The 13,313-nt window shown below is 37.7% G+C and overlaps 2 protein-coding genes across 4 annotated transcripts in view; both read right to left on the reverse strand.

The window, feature by feature from the left end:
• Positions 1-6,320, reverse strand: part of LOC109823948 (vacuolar protein sorting-associated protein 55 homolog) — an 11,229-nt gene extending 4,909 nt beyond the window's left edge. Inside the window, exons 1-2 of one of the 3 annotated variants that reach the window (XM_020390411.1) lie at positions 6,188-6,261; positions 4,855-4,860 (exon numbers count right to left, since the gene is read on the reverse strand). Coding sequence is in view for 2 of the 3 variants with exons in the window: in XM_020390410.1 (XP_020245999.1) it covers positions 4,855-4,887 (33 nt within the window). In the remaining variant the exon portion in view is untranslated. Of the gene's footprint in view, positions 1-4,854; positions 4,907-4,984; positions 5,450-6,187 lie in introns of those variants that run through there. The other 2 variants (XM_020390410.1, XM_020390413.1) reach the window with 2 other exon arrangements.
• Positions 7,280-13,307, reverse strand: LOC109824019. Its single transcript, XM_020390523.1, has 6 exons — positions 13,264-13,307; positions 8,957-9,124; positions 8,813-8,890; positions 8,641-8,706; positions 8,404-8,469; positions 7,280-8,288 (listed from the first exon to the last, which is right to left on the reverse strand). Exons 2-6 carry the CDS (start codon positions 8,975-8,977, stop codon positions 7,641-7,643), a joined length of 879 nt encoding a protein of 292 aa, XP_020246112.1. The 5' UTR covers positions 8,978-9,124; positions 13,264-13,307; the 3' UTR covers positions 7,280-7,640.

Here is a 13,313-nt window from a genome sequence, read left to right on the forward strand (position 1 = left end):
TAGAACTCTTTGATTCTTCGCTTTCCAATATACCTATACATATCCACAATCCCTATTCTTCCTTTTCTAATCTTAGCAAGCTGATATATATATTGGCTCTTCTTCTTTAGATTCTAACTTCTTATACAGAATTTCTCATAAGCCTGTATTTAGTCTCACGCTCTTTTTGCTTCCTTCATCGCTAGCTTATATTTCTCCATGTTTTCTTGCTCCTACACTTTAGCCACTCTTTTCTTCTCTCTAATCGCCTTTTGCACATATTCATTCCACCACCAACTTCACTTACCATCTAATCTATAATATTTAGATTCTCTTAGTATATCTTTAGTCACTTCTTAATACAAGAACACATGCTATTCCATAAAACATTAGTCTTATTATTAATATTCCATATATCTTCCTTTATTATCTTATTTTTAAAATGAAGTTGTTTCAACTGATCGCACAAAAATACTTTCTGAAGTTCATCCTTTTACAAACATTCATTAATCAGGGAAGATTCAACTCTCAAGTTACTCTTATTTGTGATCAAATGCATAGACAAATAGATGCATCTTAGATGTATATGTAGGATTCGATATACATGGCACATGGCTCAAGTTACTTTTATTTGGGATCAATACATAGACACATAGGTGCATCTGTTAAGAAGGATAACTCCAACCAGCTGGATACCCATTGGAGCAGTTATTATAACAGCAGTTGCTATGACAAATAGCATGATGATAGCAACAAATCTTTATGCTCGGAATATGCAGCAAAATTTATCTTCCTCTGACTCAAACAATAATTTAGTGTGAATAGACTTCACATGTTCATTCGAGAGCAACACTGACGAAAGGACAGGACTGTGCAACGCTTTTTAAGTCAAAAAACAGGTATCATGAACTTCATAAGTCAACTGCATGCAACACAAAGCTTGAGAATGTAAAGTTTCATTAACTTTCACACTAGAGTGAAATAACAATGTTCTTAGTGAGTTACTTGCATTAGACTAACAAACAGGACAGCAAAACATTGTCGCGTAACGTAACAAATTAGACTGCAAAAGACAGTCAAGTAACACAATCTCATCCTCAAAGTTCATGCCTCTAACGTTATTTATGCTTGAGCCTCATTAACTTTGTTTTACTCAATACAGAATTATTTGGAATACAACACACAAGCTTTAATCATTTTTCTGACACACTTTTTCTCTTTGTGCAGCCTACAACTCAATCCATTTTATCTCCTCTTCTTAGGTTAATAATAAACAAGTAAATGAATGCTACGATTTACTCCTCGTTATATCACAGTTGATATATTTATAAGAAATCTAATTTACAAGGAAGTTAAATATTGTTATTGATTTATTTATTGTTCTTGCACTAGTATGAACTAAGCAAAGTTTTGTATTAATACCTGGTTACATCAATATCTTGTTGGCTTGCAAATTAATATATAACACGCCAAGCCTCCCAAGCCAAAATTTTACCAAATTATTAAACAACACATTTGTTGATAGTTTTAAGCACATAAATTTTAGTTCTTTCACTATTATAACTAGAAGACTAACCGGGCTTTAACAAATACAAGGTTATTGATAGCGGATAGCATCGCGTAGCGGTGATGTACTGCTAAGGCTATTTACATCTATAGCGGTAAAATGGCTGCAAATAGCAAATAGTCAAATAGCAGTCAAATAGTGCATAGTCAGATAGTGTTGCTGGTGGAGAGAGCTTCAGAGATGGTGGATGGAGTAACGGAGATGGTGAGGGTGGTGAAGAGAGCTTTAATAATGCTGGAGGTGGTGGAAGGAGCACCAGAGATGGGAAGGAAGCTCAGGAGAGAGGGAGAGAATTGATGGCTTGGGTTTTTTCTCTTTTATGGCTGCGAATCAAAAACAGAGGGAGAGAGAAGAGAGAAAAAGATATCTGATAGGGTTTTAATGATAAAAAGGAATCAAGTCTGGGTATGGGTTAGCTAGAATATAAAAATTATCTACCAAATAAAAGCGAGTTTTAGCGGCGTTTTTAACCGCTAAAACTCACTATGTCATGCAATCACGAACAAATAGAGGTTCTGGCCACTATTTGCTCCCGCTTTCGCTGATAGCATAGCAATAGCCAGCTCTAACGCTATGAAAACCGCTACGGTATACACCACTACTTACAACAGTGGGCACTTGTTGTTGGTCTTCCATAGTTCCATGTACTTTGACCACTAATTACTAGCGACCAAAACCTCCAACAGGTTTACGAAAGAAATTAAAATAAAATAGAAGGATCAACAAAAAAGCAGAACATCACCTAAAACTCATCAACTAACTTGCAAAAGTTCTCAACATGCACATCTTAGGAAGCATTCACTTCATGTATCTATCATCAAATTTTTAATTTTAACTGACTCAAATCCTAAGAATCTGTTTGGCAAGTTGTATAAAATTGGGTCGAACTAGTCCTAGCCTAGTTTTATGTTAAACTGGTTCTATTTTGAATCCCGCAGGGAGGTGTTCAAAATAAAACCAGTTTAAGGGCCCATTTTTGGCCTAAGAAAAGCTAAGCCAGTTTTGGCCCAGTTTTTCCCAATCAAGATTCTCCTTAAAATCGGACCAAGTGTGAACTTGGTCCAATTTTGAGAGAGCCAAACATGACATTGCCCATAAGTTAATCCAACCCAAATCAGTCTTTATAAGTCTACGACAATCATCTGTGTTTTATAGCAATTCCAATTCCTTAAGATGCTAGCTTTCATTCAATATGCACAGAATAGCAACATTTTAACAAAAAAGCTTTAGGGATCTATTTATGTCCTTAAATCTTCTTGAGTATAGCAACATTTTAACAAAAAAGCTTTAGGGATCTATTTATGTCCTTAAATCTTCTTAAGTATAGACCATGATTGGTTGGACTTCTCAAATGTGAATCATGGAAGTCAAATAGGCTTTGACACCAAGCCTACGTTCAAAACTCAACTTTTGGTTAAAATATGAATATAACTGTTTGTGGGAAAAAATTTAAAGAAGAAATGAGAATAAACGAATTTGTATTAATCTCCCTAACTGACTTAGGAAAAGAATAAATATAATCTCTCTTTGCAATCTCTCTCTAACTGGCTTAGGAAAAAAAATACAACTCTTCTTTATCGGTTTCCCGATTTACAAAAGAGAGAATGAGTCAACGAAGATCATTCCCTTTGTTTAAAACTAGGTTCTTCTTGGTAGCGATGAGAGTTTGAATCTTGTGCCCCATTAACGATCCAAGCACTTTGCTTTGTGAAATGTTGTCTATTCCTCTTGACTTGACGTCGGAAAGAACTTGCGATACAAGTTTAGAACTCTAAACGAGTTTAAGAACTCTGGACGAGTTTAAGATCTCTATAAAAGAGTTGATTTTAGAAAAAAAATTAATCCTTTTAAAATAAAATAATTCAGTAATTAATCTCCAAGTTCTTCAACCGAAATGGTTTAAAGTCAAGGCAAAAGCTCTCTCAAAAGCCAAATTTAAGCTCCTACCAAGTAAATTCAAGCTAACCCCGTTAATTTTTAGTCCACCTAGATATTCCAAAAAGATCCTTTTGTAGCTAACTTCTCAACTATTTATAGGAGTTTAAGGGGTATAACTGACCCCTTAAATCACTCCTTAATGAGGGTTTAATGCCCTTAATTCGTGCAAAACGGTTTTGGAACCATTTAAAACGTTTTTGAATTGGTCACACGCGAGGTTCGCGTTCTGAAAACGACCCTCGCGTTTAACCTATGAAACGCGGTTGTGAGCCTCGCGTTTGGCATTTAGAACGCGGGGGTGAGCCTCGCGTTTGGCATTTAGAACGCGGGGGTGAGCTCCGTGTTTTGAGATTGAAAAGCGGGGAGACCCTCGCGTTTTGGTTTGAGGAGATCATCAATTTGTTCTCTTTTATTAAAGCGTTGTAAGGATTGTCATCTTGTAATCCTTGTATTCGGCTCTTTCAAATATGAGAGTCGTCAATTTGTAACTCTCACATGCTGTTGTGAATGTAGTTAAATTATAACTTTTATCGGTTGTTGCGAAAGTTATCAGATTGTAACCTTCATCTGCGTTTTCTTTGTTTCGAATTTCTCTTTCACAATCTGTTTGACAAAAGAAGTAGGAAACATCAGTCTCTTCAAGAAACTAGGCAAGAGAGGCTTGAAGAAATGAAGATGCTGAAACCCACCATCTTTCTTCTTCATCTTCACAATGATATGGAGTAGAGAATTAGAAAGGTTGCTAGTCAGTGTTTTGTGAGGATCGGCTATCTGCAGTAACTTTTAGACAGCCTACAATACCATACTTCTAGGACACAAAACGAGTCCATTTCCATAAAAAAATTGGCCATTAGCATCTGAAAGAGGGTTGTTACAAACATCTGTTGACTAACAACCACAATTCCACTAGCTCTTTGTAATCAAGGGGTTCTCATGGGGGCTGTACTATAATGCAATCAGAAATTATGAGTCTGGATTTCAAAGAACAAAAATTCACCTTTGCCATCAAAAGCTAACATGTTTAACAGATATCTTTCCGGAAGGAAAGATGAATTTCATACTTGAGACCTGGTCAAACACATAAGGTGAAAACAAAGAACAGTACCCATAAAGAGCAATCACTTTGTTTTCTGCTTGTGAGAAGGGAGTAAAAAGCCAAACATGATTGCAAGATAGTCCCCTAATTAATGCTTGAAAGGAAAGAAATGACTAAAGAACATACAAGGAGTTGCAAGGGAGAGAAATTCTAGAGAATGAATATTAAAAACTACTTATCACTGTAAGTATCATGAGATGTTCGCAAGTGCTAAAATCATTACTTCCTGAAATAACAGAATAAACATCAAATTAACAGAGTAAAGAAGATGTACCAGGATCTGCAATAGAATGCTAGATGAAAACATAAATGCAAGACCAGCAAGCCTGCATGATAAACAAAATTTCAGCAAAGAAGTTAACATAAGATATGAGAAATTTATACAATTGGAATATAGAACTTACACTATTAAAGTTAATCAGCATATGAGATCCCGCACATGCATCCAATGCCACAACATGGGGGGAAAAAGTCAAAAACAAACAAATGTGAGCCACTTAAAGAAACTTGAGAAGGAATAAATCAGAAGTACAGCAGTGTCAAGCAGTAAATTACATCACCACCACAGTTAAACGAAACATCTAACCTAACCATATCTGCTCAACCCTGTTATCCAGATGAGCAAGTTTTTGGCTGCACCATGTGGATCACATTGAATAGAGTGAAAATTGGCTGCCTGACAATATCTTTTCCCCATACGTTTTATCGTGTAATATATCTGAACGGATAGGTGCTAGTTTAACTGTAACCAGAAGTCCTAGTAGCAACAATCTGAGAATGACTTCATACTCTTTAGCACAGATTAGCGATTACTATGAGAATGCTTGAGCTACGACAACGGACCCACTCCCAAGTGTGCTATTCCATCTTACAAGTTCTATAATATTAGATTGGTTAAAGAGGAACCATCGTCGTCGTATCGGAGTCCTTAGAAAGCATAGCAAAAGTAAATTCCTAGGAAAGTCCCTTCACTAAGGAGACATACGCCATCTCAAATCCTTAGATGACAACCTTCAACTGCAACAAAATGGCTACCACACACAATCCCTCGCAATGTGAGTGTAACATATATACTATTATCATCGTAACGAGTAAACATGCTCTTTAAGTAAATCAAACATCTCCATGTTCATTGTACCATCAGAGAATTAAGATTTCTATTTTCCTGAAGATAACCTTGTACCCAGACAAAATAGTTCCAATGCAACATTTGGGACTCTTTAATCTGAAAGCTCCCAACTTGTTACCGAATTTAAAAAAATTAAAACAAAATATAACTCCAGACTTCTAAGAGCTAACAATTTCGGAAAAATCGTTTCGAGATTAAAAACCCTAGAATCGGGCATTCCTCAGATTACGACCAGTTAAGCAAGCAAATACTCCTCAAAATCGAAGGAACCGATCTCTCTCCAATTACATCAGCTCATCATCTCTCGACGTTTAATCAGTCCCAACGAAATCCGAATTCGGTCCTAAAACCTAAATCGAGCTCCTTTTATTTTATTTTATTTTATTAAGACTATAATATAACTGAAAGTTTTATATATAAGAGTCCTCGATTAAAAGATTGGGACGATGAAAGAGAAATACGATGAAGAGAAGGTTACCTTCGACGGTCATCGCCATTTCTCGCAGCGAGATCAAGCAGAGTCCGGTCCAGAGCAGGACCCTGAAGAGAGCCCAATCTTTTTCTCCCCCAAAATAAAATGAAATAAAATAAATAAAAGAATCTCGGGAAAGAAAGGGGAAAAGAAAAGGGTTTGGAGATGGTGGGAGTCGCTTACGTGGCAGTTAGAAGTAAGGTCTGAATGCCGGGCCGGCCTACTGGGCGTTGATACTGATGGGCCAGCCCACTTGAACCTCGAGAAAAAAATAAAAATAAAATCTTTCCCACCGGATTAGATTTTGTCTAGTTTCTGGTCCGCGTAGATAAGAAAAAAAGGAAAAAAATGCAATTTTATTAGAAGGTTGATTGTAATTTGTCCCTGAGTAAAAATGCGACGTAAAGACAAATGCTTAATTTAGAATTGATTACAGCATCACTAAAACTATGATAAAAATATTAGTCTCCGCATTTTTTTAGCGGAGAAGAGGATCCCGAACCAGTTTGTTCATTTTCGTTTTTTTTTTTTTTTGATAACCAAGCCCGAATTGAGCCCAAGATCTTAAAAGTCATATTGTAACCTCTCAACCGTTCGAATCAGCCGCGATGGGTAAATCCAGTTTATCTTCAAATCATTCAAGTTTTAAGTACCATGATCCCCATTCCCTGCAAATAGTTATTACCAAAGGTTCAACGTGCTGTGTATGTCCCTGAAAGTTAATAGCAAATAAGCTCTGACTTGGTCAGGATACCATTTTCGAAACATTAGTTATACATAAGTTCTAACAAATGTCAAATACTAAACACGTGACAAGCTAAAAAATGATTAGAACTATGGAACAAAATATTTATACACAAATTTCGGTATATATTCCCCTCTTTAAGTATCTCATTCGAATATATTTCCCTTCTTCAAGAACTAGCAACAATCGAAATACTGGAGTCAATATGTATAATATCACGCCGCGTGCGCGCACACAATATAACATGTATTACAACAACAAAATAGACTAGTAACACAAACAAAATTTAACATCTGGAACAATAACAAACAGAGTTGCAACAATATGCAACTTGATAGGTGCTCGTACAATAATATTCTCACAAAGCCGGACAAGCATCAGCCTGTCTCAGGCCAACTGCATACGATTAATGTCTTGAACTGGAAAGTAATAAACCTGCTGTTTTGTTACATGGCCAAGGAACTATGCACAAGCTGTGGATATATAATAAAGTTAGCACTCATATGACTTAATCTAGTTCATAGACTTATCCTCTCCAGCTATATACATGCGCTCTCTGTAGCAAATCCTGCGGTGCAGGGAAGGATCATCTCAAGAATGCCTACAAACAAAATTCTTCCAAAACTTCATGAAATTCTAACAGCATGCGCTAGCATATGCAAAAAAATGCCTTCCCGCTTTCGATTGATAACCTCGATATCATCACTCCATAGCTCAGCCGTGCAACCTAATTTGCCTTCCATGGAGATATTTAAGCTTCGTGAGCTCCTTCCTCCGCTTTCTAGCTGCAGCGGCTGTGAAAGGATCTACATGTTTCTTATACGATGAAATAGATGCTGCTTGTGATTTTTCTGATACAGAATCAAGTTTGAACCCCCTTTCTTGCCCACCTCTGTCTGCTGAACTTGGAACCAGAGATACACCACAAGCGTGTTCGTGTTCATCGATCTCTGTTGGCATCTCTTCGAGGTTGATATCAGCATTCTTCCCTTCATGATCAATGCCTTCTCGTTCAGTTGATGAAATGTCGGTTTTGCTTCCAACTTGTAGCGATGCTCCCTCTAAATTGGGACATTGTCTAAAGCGTTGCTGATTAGTAACAAGTGATTCATGTTTATTGGATGCTTGACAACCAGGTTGATGGGATTCAGAAGTTTGATGAAGTAAAGGATAGAACCAAGCACATGATGGCACATAAAAGATGGCCCTCAACTCACCAGCTTTACTAGAACCTTCTTCATCGTAAAATTCTGTGCTGCCGGGAGCTACTAACGAAAGCTCAGTAGAAGGGGATGTTGTCTCCAAGCATCTCGGAGCAATTTCTGCTCCAACATCAACTTCAGATTTTACTGCTTTGACCACCTGCAGAATATAAATAAATTCTCAAGGGAACTAAAATGTGAAACAAAAGCGTAGGAAAATGGATATTCATCATGGAAATATTTTGATAGAATATCAAAGGAATGTTGGGTCTCACTTGCTCTTTTAATTCTTTGTTTCTGTCTCTCAATGAAAGATACTCTTTCATCATCAGATCCTTTTCCTACTTCAAAACAGATGTTGCACAATAACTAATCTATTTTTAAGAAATGATCAAGTAAGAGAGCAAGAACTATCCACATCACAAACAGTATAGTACCCATGAACTTCAGTTGACACATAAATTTACTACCAAATTGTAGCTTCCTTAAACAAGTTTGAGTCTTTGACATACCACTTTCATATTCTCGTTCTCCAGTGATAAATCAGCAACTCTTTTGACCAACTCCTCACGAAGGGCCTGCATAATAAAATGTAATACCATCAAAATCTGCCTTCCAATGAGCTGGAAATGCACAATTACATTTGCATTCGGTATGCGGTTTCATTTTGTGTGCTCAGCTTACCTGTCGCCTTCGAATTGTTTGCCTAGCAGACTCTCTATTGGCGAGAACCCTGCGTATTCTCCTTGCTTCCTTCTCAGCCTATGAAGTAGAAATATCAATCTGCAATTAAAGATCTAACTCTTAAGGAGTTAAAGGTGATGGTACCTCAGTCATATTTTGCTTCATTCTACGTCCAAAACATGATACATGACTACTCGTGCAGCTGATGTTCGTAACAGACAATTCAGTGTTCCGTTCAACTTTTATTCTTTCTTTCACCACAGCTTCACTAGCTTTAGTTTCTTGAGGATCATCATCTACCAAATACGCATGCTACAAGGAAGAAGCAGACATGAAGGCATTTCTTAAGTGAGATGTTGTTTTGGCTCTACTTTAAGGGCAATAGCATGAGAGGCTATTGATCATCAGCCTCCTACAGTTTTTGGGCTGCTGTAGGTTACAACTCATTAAGTTTGACTTCAGCATGCCAAAGGGATGCGCGGGAGACTAAGTGATTCTTGCCAAATAGCCCGAGAATATATTCAACTTTGTCAAATACCAGTTTGATAAAGCTGAAGGAAATTTTGTGCCTAGCACAAAGAATGTATTTATCCATGGCTGTTGAGAGTTTTGAGGATTATCTCATCCTTTTAAAATGGTAGAATAACTGTATCCAAAGAAGAAAGAAATCAAAAGGCTATAGTTACGCAAAGCTTCACTTTCTAATATATTTTTTTATCCTGTTGCCAATCTGCACCTACACTTTTACCTATGTACTGCCAGATATTTATAGATTTATAGAGACCATAAAAAACCAACATAAATCAGTAGGATCTGCAATGTTGAGATATAAACTAACTGGGCAATTTGGATAATAAATAAAGGGGAATTCAAAGATGGCACACAGTGGCGGACCTAGGAAAGTTTTCCTGGGGGGGGCGGAAAACAACTATCTATTTATCTGAAAATAAAATTATAAAATTATAAATTATAGTGCTTGATTGCTGATCGAAATGCATTCGATACACTTTATAAGTTATATTGCATCATTTTTTTTTGTAATATGATAGATAAATAAAATTGAGTTTTTTTTATTTACTTCCACTAATAAGCTCTTCGATGACCATATATCTTGGTCATTGGGATGATATTCTAAAATATTTGGTCGAAGCCGTAGATCCGCTGGAAGATCTTTCAAGTTCACTCTATTGCTTCGCTTTGTATTAGGTTGTACATTCTCAAGATTATTTAAATTCGTAGTAGTTGACAATTGCTTCATTGATGACTTTCTCTTGAGAAATTTATCGACAACTAAAAAAATTAGGAAAGATAATCAACATCAAACCATTACTCTAACTAATCAATAATTGTTTTTTTATATATTATTGACTTTCACCGATTTTTTCTTTCTACAATGTCTAGTATTTAAGAGAGAGGTCAGGGAGAGAGAGAGGGTAGGGGAGGGAGAGATTGCGACTTTGGGTTTTGGATTTTTAGTATTATTTTTAGGCTACTGGGTTTGGGCTTTTGGGCTTTGGAATTTTAGTATTATATACTTTTGGGCTATTGGGTTTGGACTTTTGAGTTTTGGAATTTTAGTACTATTTTTGGGCTATTGGGTTTAGACTTTTCGGCTTTAGATTTTTGGATTTGTAGTATGGTTGGATTTAGGTTTGTGTTGTTTGAGCCATTTGATTTGGTTGTTAGAAAATTTAATGGGCTTTCAATTGTTAATGGGCCAGTTCAAATTCTGTTTATTTCTTGAGTGGATTTGGGAAATAGTTGGGGTGCAAATATCAAAGTTATTGGGGGTGTAGGCAAATAAAATTGCCTTTATCCCTAATAAGTTCGTCTGCAAGGCGAAAGTTCGCCTATAATGATTAGGCTTGCATGAACAAAGCTAACTCGCCTGTATTATACACACGAAGCCAAGTTCGCCTGAATAACTCGACTTCGCCGGCATAGCTAAGTTCGTCTGATAACTTAGCTTCGCCTGAACTGATTGAGCTTCGCCAGAGTAGCTCGTGCGAAGCCAAGTTCGCCTGAATACTTAGCTTCGCCTATAGAAGGTTCGCTCGCACGATCCAAGAGTGGCTCGTGCGAAGCAAAGTTCGCCTGAACACTTAGCTTCGCCTACAGAAGGTTTGCCCGCACGATCCAAGCTTGCCAACAAGGGTTAAGCTCGCCAGAACGCTTAATTTATGAGGTTCGCCTGCATGTTCCAACCTCGTCTGTTTGTCAAACTCGCCTGTATGTTCCAACCTCGTCTGTTTGTCAAGTTCGCTCGCATGATCCAGGCTCGCCTGCAAGCTCGCCTAGCTCGCCTGAACAGTTAAATCCGCCTGTATTGACTAAGTCGACCACTCAAGCTCGAACAGGCTCGCCTGCAAGCTCGCCTAGCTTGCCTGAACAGTTAAATCCGCCTGTATTGACTAAGTCAACCACTCAAGCTCGAATTGTGGGAGTGGTTACGCCCACTTCCCACGTTCTAAGGAGGTGATTACGGTCGTTCTTCTCTATAAAAAGCCATGAACGGCTACAGAGAAGGGGATCCGACTTCTTGACATATTAAGAGAACCAAATTTTTGCATCTTGTGCATTCGGCCTTCGAATCTAAGCTCGGGTTTTCGAACTCATTCGACCAAGTTTCTACCACGCGCTGAAGTTTGTTCACGACATCGTTCAAATCCTCAAAGGGAAGCAAACTCGACACGAGCATGAGGCATCCTATCGCCCCGTAGATCCCACGTTAAACAAGGAGAGAGCAAATTAATTCTATCTGCTTCTGTGTAAAAGTGATTTTTAATTTGTAACAAGTAATTCAATTAATACAAATTTAAAGTCAATTTTTACGACCTACAAAGGGCAGATTGAAGAAATTACAGGGCTTTACATGCTAATTTGACAATGTTTAGGGGTGCAACTACGCCCCTACTTGATATGTAGATCCGCCCCTGATGGCACAGATTACTCAACATCTTAAGGATTTAGCCCTATAATGTTTTCAAAAATCATGGACTGGCAATTTGGATAAAAAAAATCAAGGAGAATTCAAAGACGGCACATACTACTCAACATCCCAAGGACTTAGCCCAATAATGTTTGCGCATTACATAGACCTTTGTTTTCTTCTCCTATTTATGATATTTGCACTTGACATTTTCTGCAAGTTAAAAGTTCATATCGCCTAGGGAACTACAATGTCAGTGCAAACAACATCTTACAATAAAGCATCCCACCATTGACCATTGTCTATGCTTCAAATCTAATGCAAGGACTTTTTGCAAGAATTAACATGAAATAGTACTAGATCTAATGCAAATTTAGTGTCAGAAAGGGGTGCCGCCTTATTAGGTATGAGGCTGAAGCTCCACGTACAATTTTGAAGCCGAGCCTTTCCAACAATGGGGCCCAGCGAGCAATATGATGATTGGTTTAGGTAGGGAGGCTGGCCTACCATGGGCACCTGTAGGGATTGGTGCGTAAGACCACGAAAGAAAACAAGGCTCGCTACCTACAGTTAAGAGAATGAAAGATGGGAAGGCAATGAAATTGGTTCAGTAATAGGTTCAGAAAATTCATTCCTTGGGTTGTAAAGAGCTCGGCTCATCCCACGCTTGATAGAAATAGGACCTGCCGACGGTAAGAAAGGAAGATGGGTCACCCATTGTCACGTTTGAGTTTTTTTATGTGCAGATACAATTAAAGCTCACTTCTGATCATTTTTTCGCTACCAGGATAAGATGCCCAGGGAATTTATTCGTTAGAAAAATAGATACAGAATTTACATGAAGCAGAAGGGAAAAGAAGAAGTACAGTAGGAGGAGAGAAAGAGGAAACATTAGAGAACAAAAACGATAAATAGTGCTATCTACTCAAGAGCCTATGTTGCTGTGAGTCGACTGTGACTGTCTATCTTAGGGTAAGGCAATGTTGTGATACCAGAAAGAACATGATCGCACAATCAATCGATGAAGAGTGTCATCATCTATTAATGGGTTGTTCCGTCGAAGTAAGCGGAATAGGCAGACCATAATGACACTTGCAGGTCAGTTTCTCCTTAATAGTAATACTGATATCTTTGAGTAGTAGCAATACCAATAGTAATATTGATCCATCACAATCATAATGCACATTTTTTTCGGGGGAGACTTGTCTCAATCGTATTATACCACAAGAAGCACTCGCTTGTTATAGCAACAAGTCCTATTAAAGATTGAAGTGATAAACAAATTAGTGAAGTGTCGACCGAATTGGTCAACGGTGTTGTTTCCCAATTGCAGCCTTTGGAGAGCATCTTCAACGTGCGTTTCAAATGCCAAAAATATGTAGCCAAGGTTAGATCCCTTCTTGCACTGCTAATTTCATTTCTCAATGCTCCAATTTACTCAATAAAGATATCAAAGCCAAAGCTAACCCTAATCAAAAGACACAAAAACAAGCGAAACTCTAAAGGAAAACAAAAAAAGTACCTCGGATCTCGACCTCCTCCCTGGTCCGTCTCCTCCCTCCCTCTCGATCT

The sequence above is a fragment of the Asparagus officinalis genome, chromosome 9 (genome assembly GCF_001876935.1).
Source record: "Asparagus officinalis chromosome 9, Aspof.V1, whole genome shotgun sequence".
In the NCBI taxonomy this organism is placed as follows: domain Eukaryota; kingdom Viridiplantae; phylum Streptophyta; class Magnoliopsida; order Asparagales; family Asparagaceae; genus Asparagus; species Asparagus officinalis.

Excerpts from the sequence above, each read along its gene's own strand:
- LOC109824019 (XM_020390523.1), bottom strand. The coding sequence starts at position 8,977 with ATGAAGCAAAATATGACTGAG. Across the intron at positions 8,470-8,640 it reads AGAACGAGAATATGAAAGTG|GAAAAGGATCTGATGATGAA; the intron begins GTATGTCAAAGA and ends GTTTTGAAGTAG. Across the intron at positions 8,289-8,403 it reads ACAAAGAATTAAAAGAGCAA|GTGGTCAAAGCAGTAAAATC; the intron begins GTGAGACCCAAC and ends TATATTCTGCAG.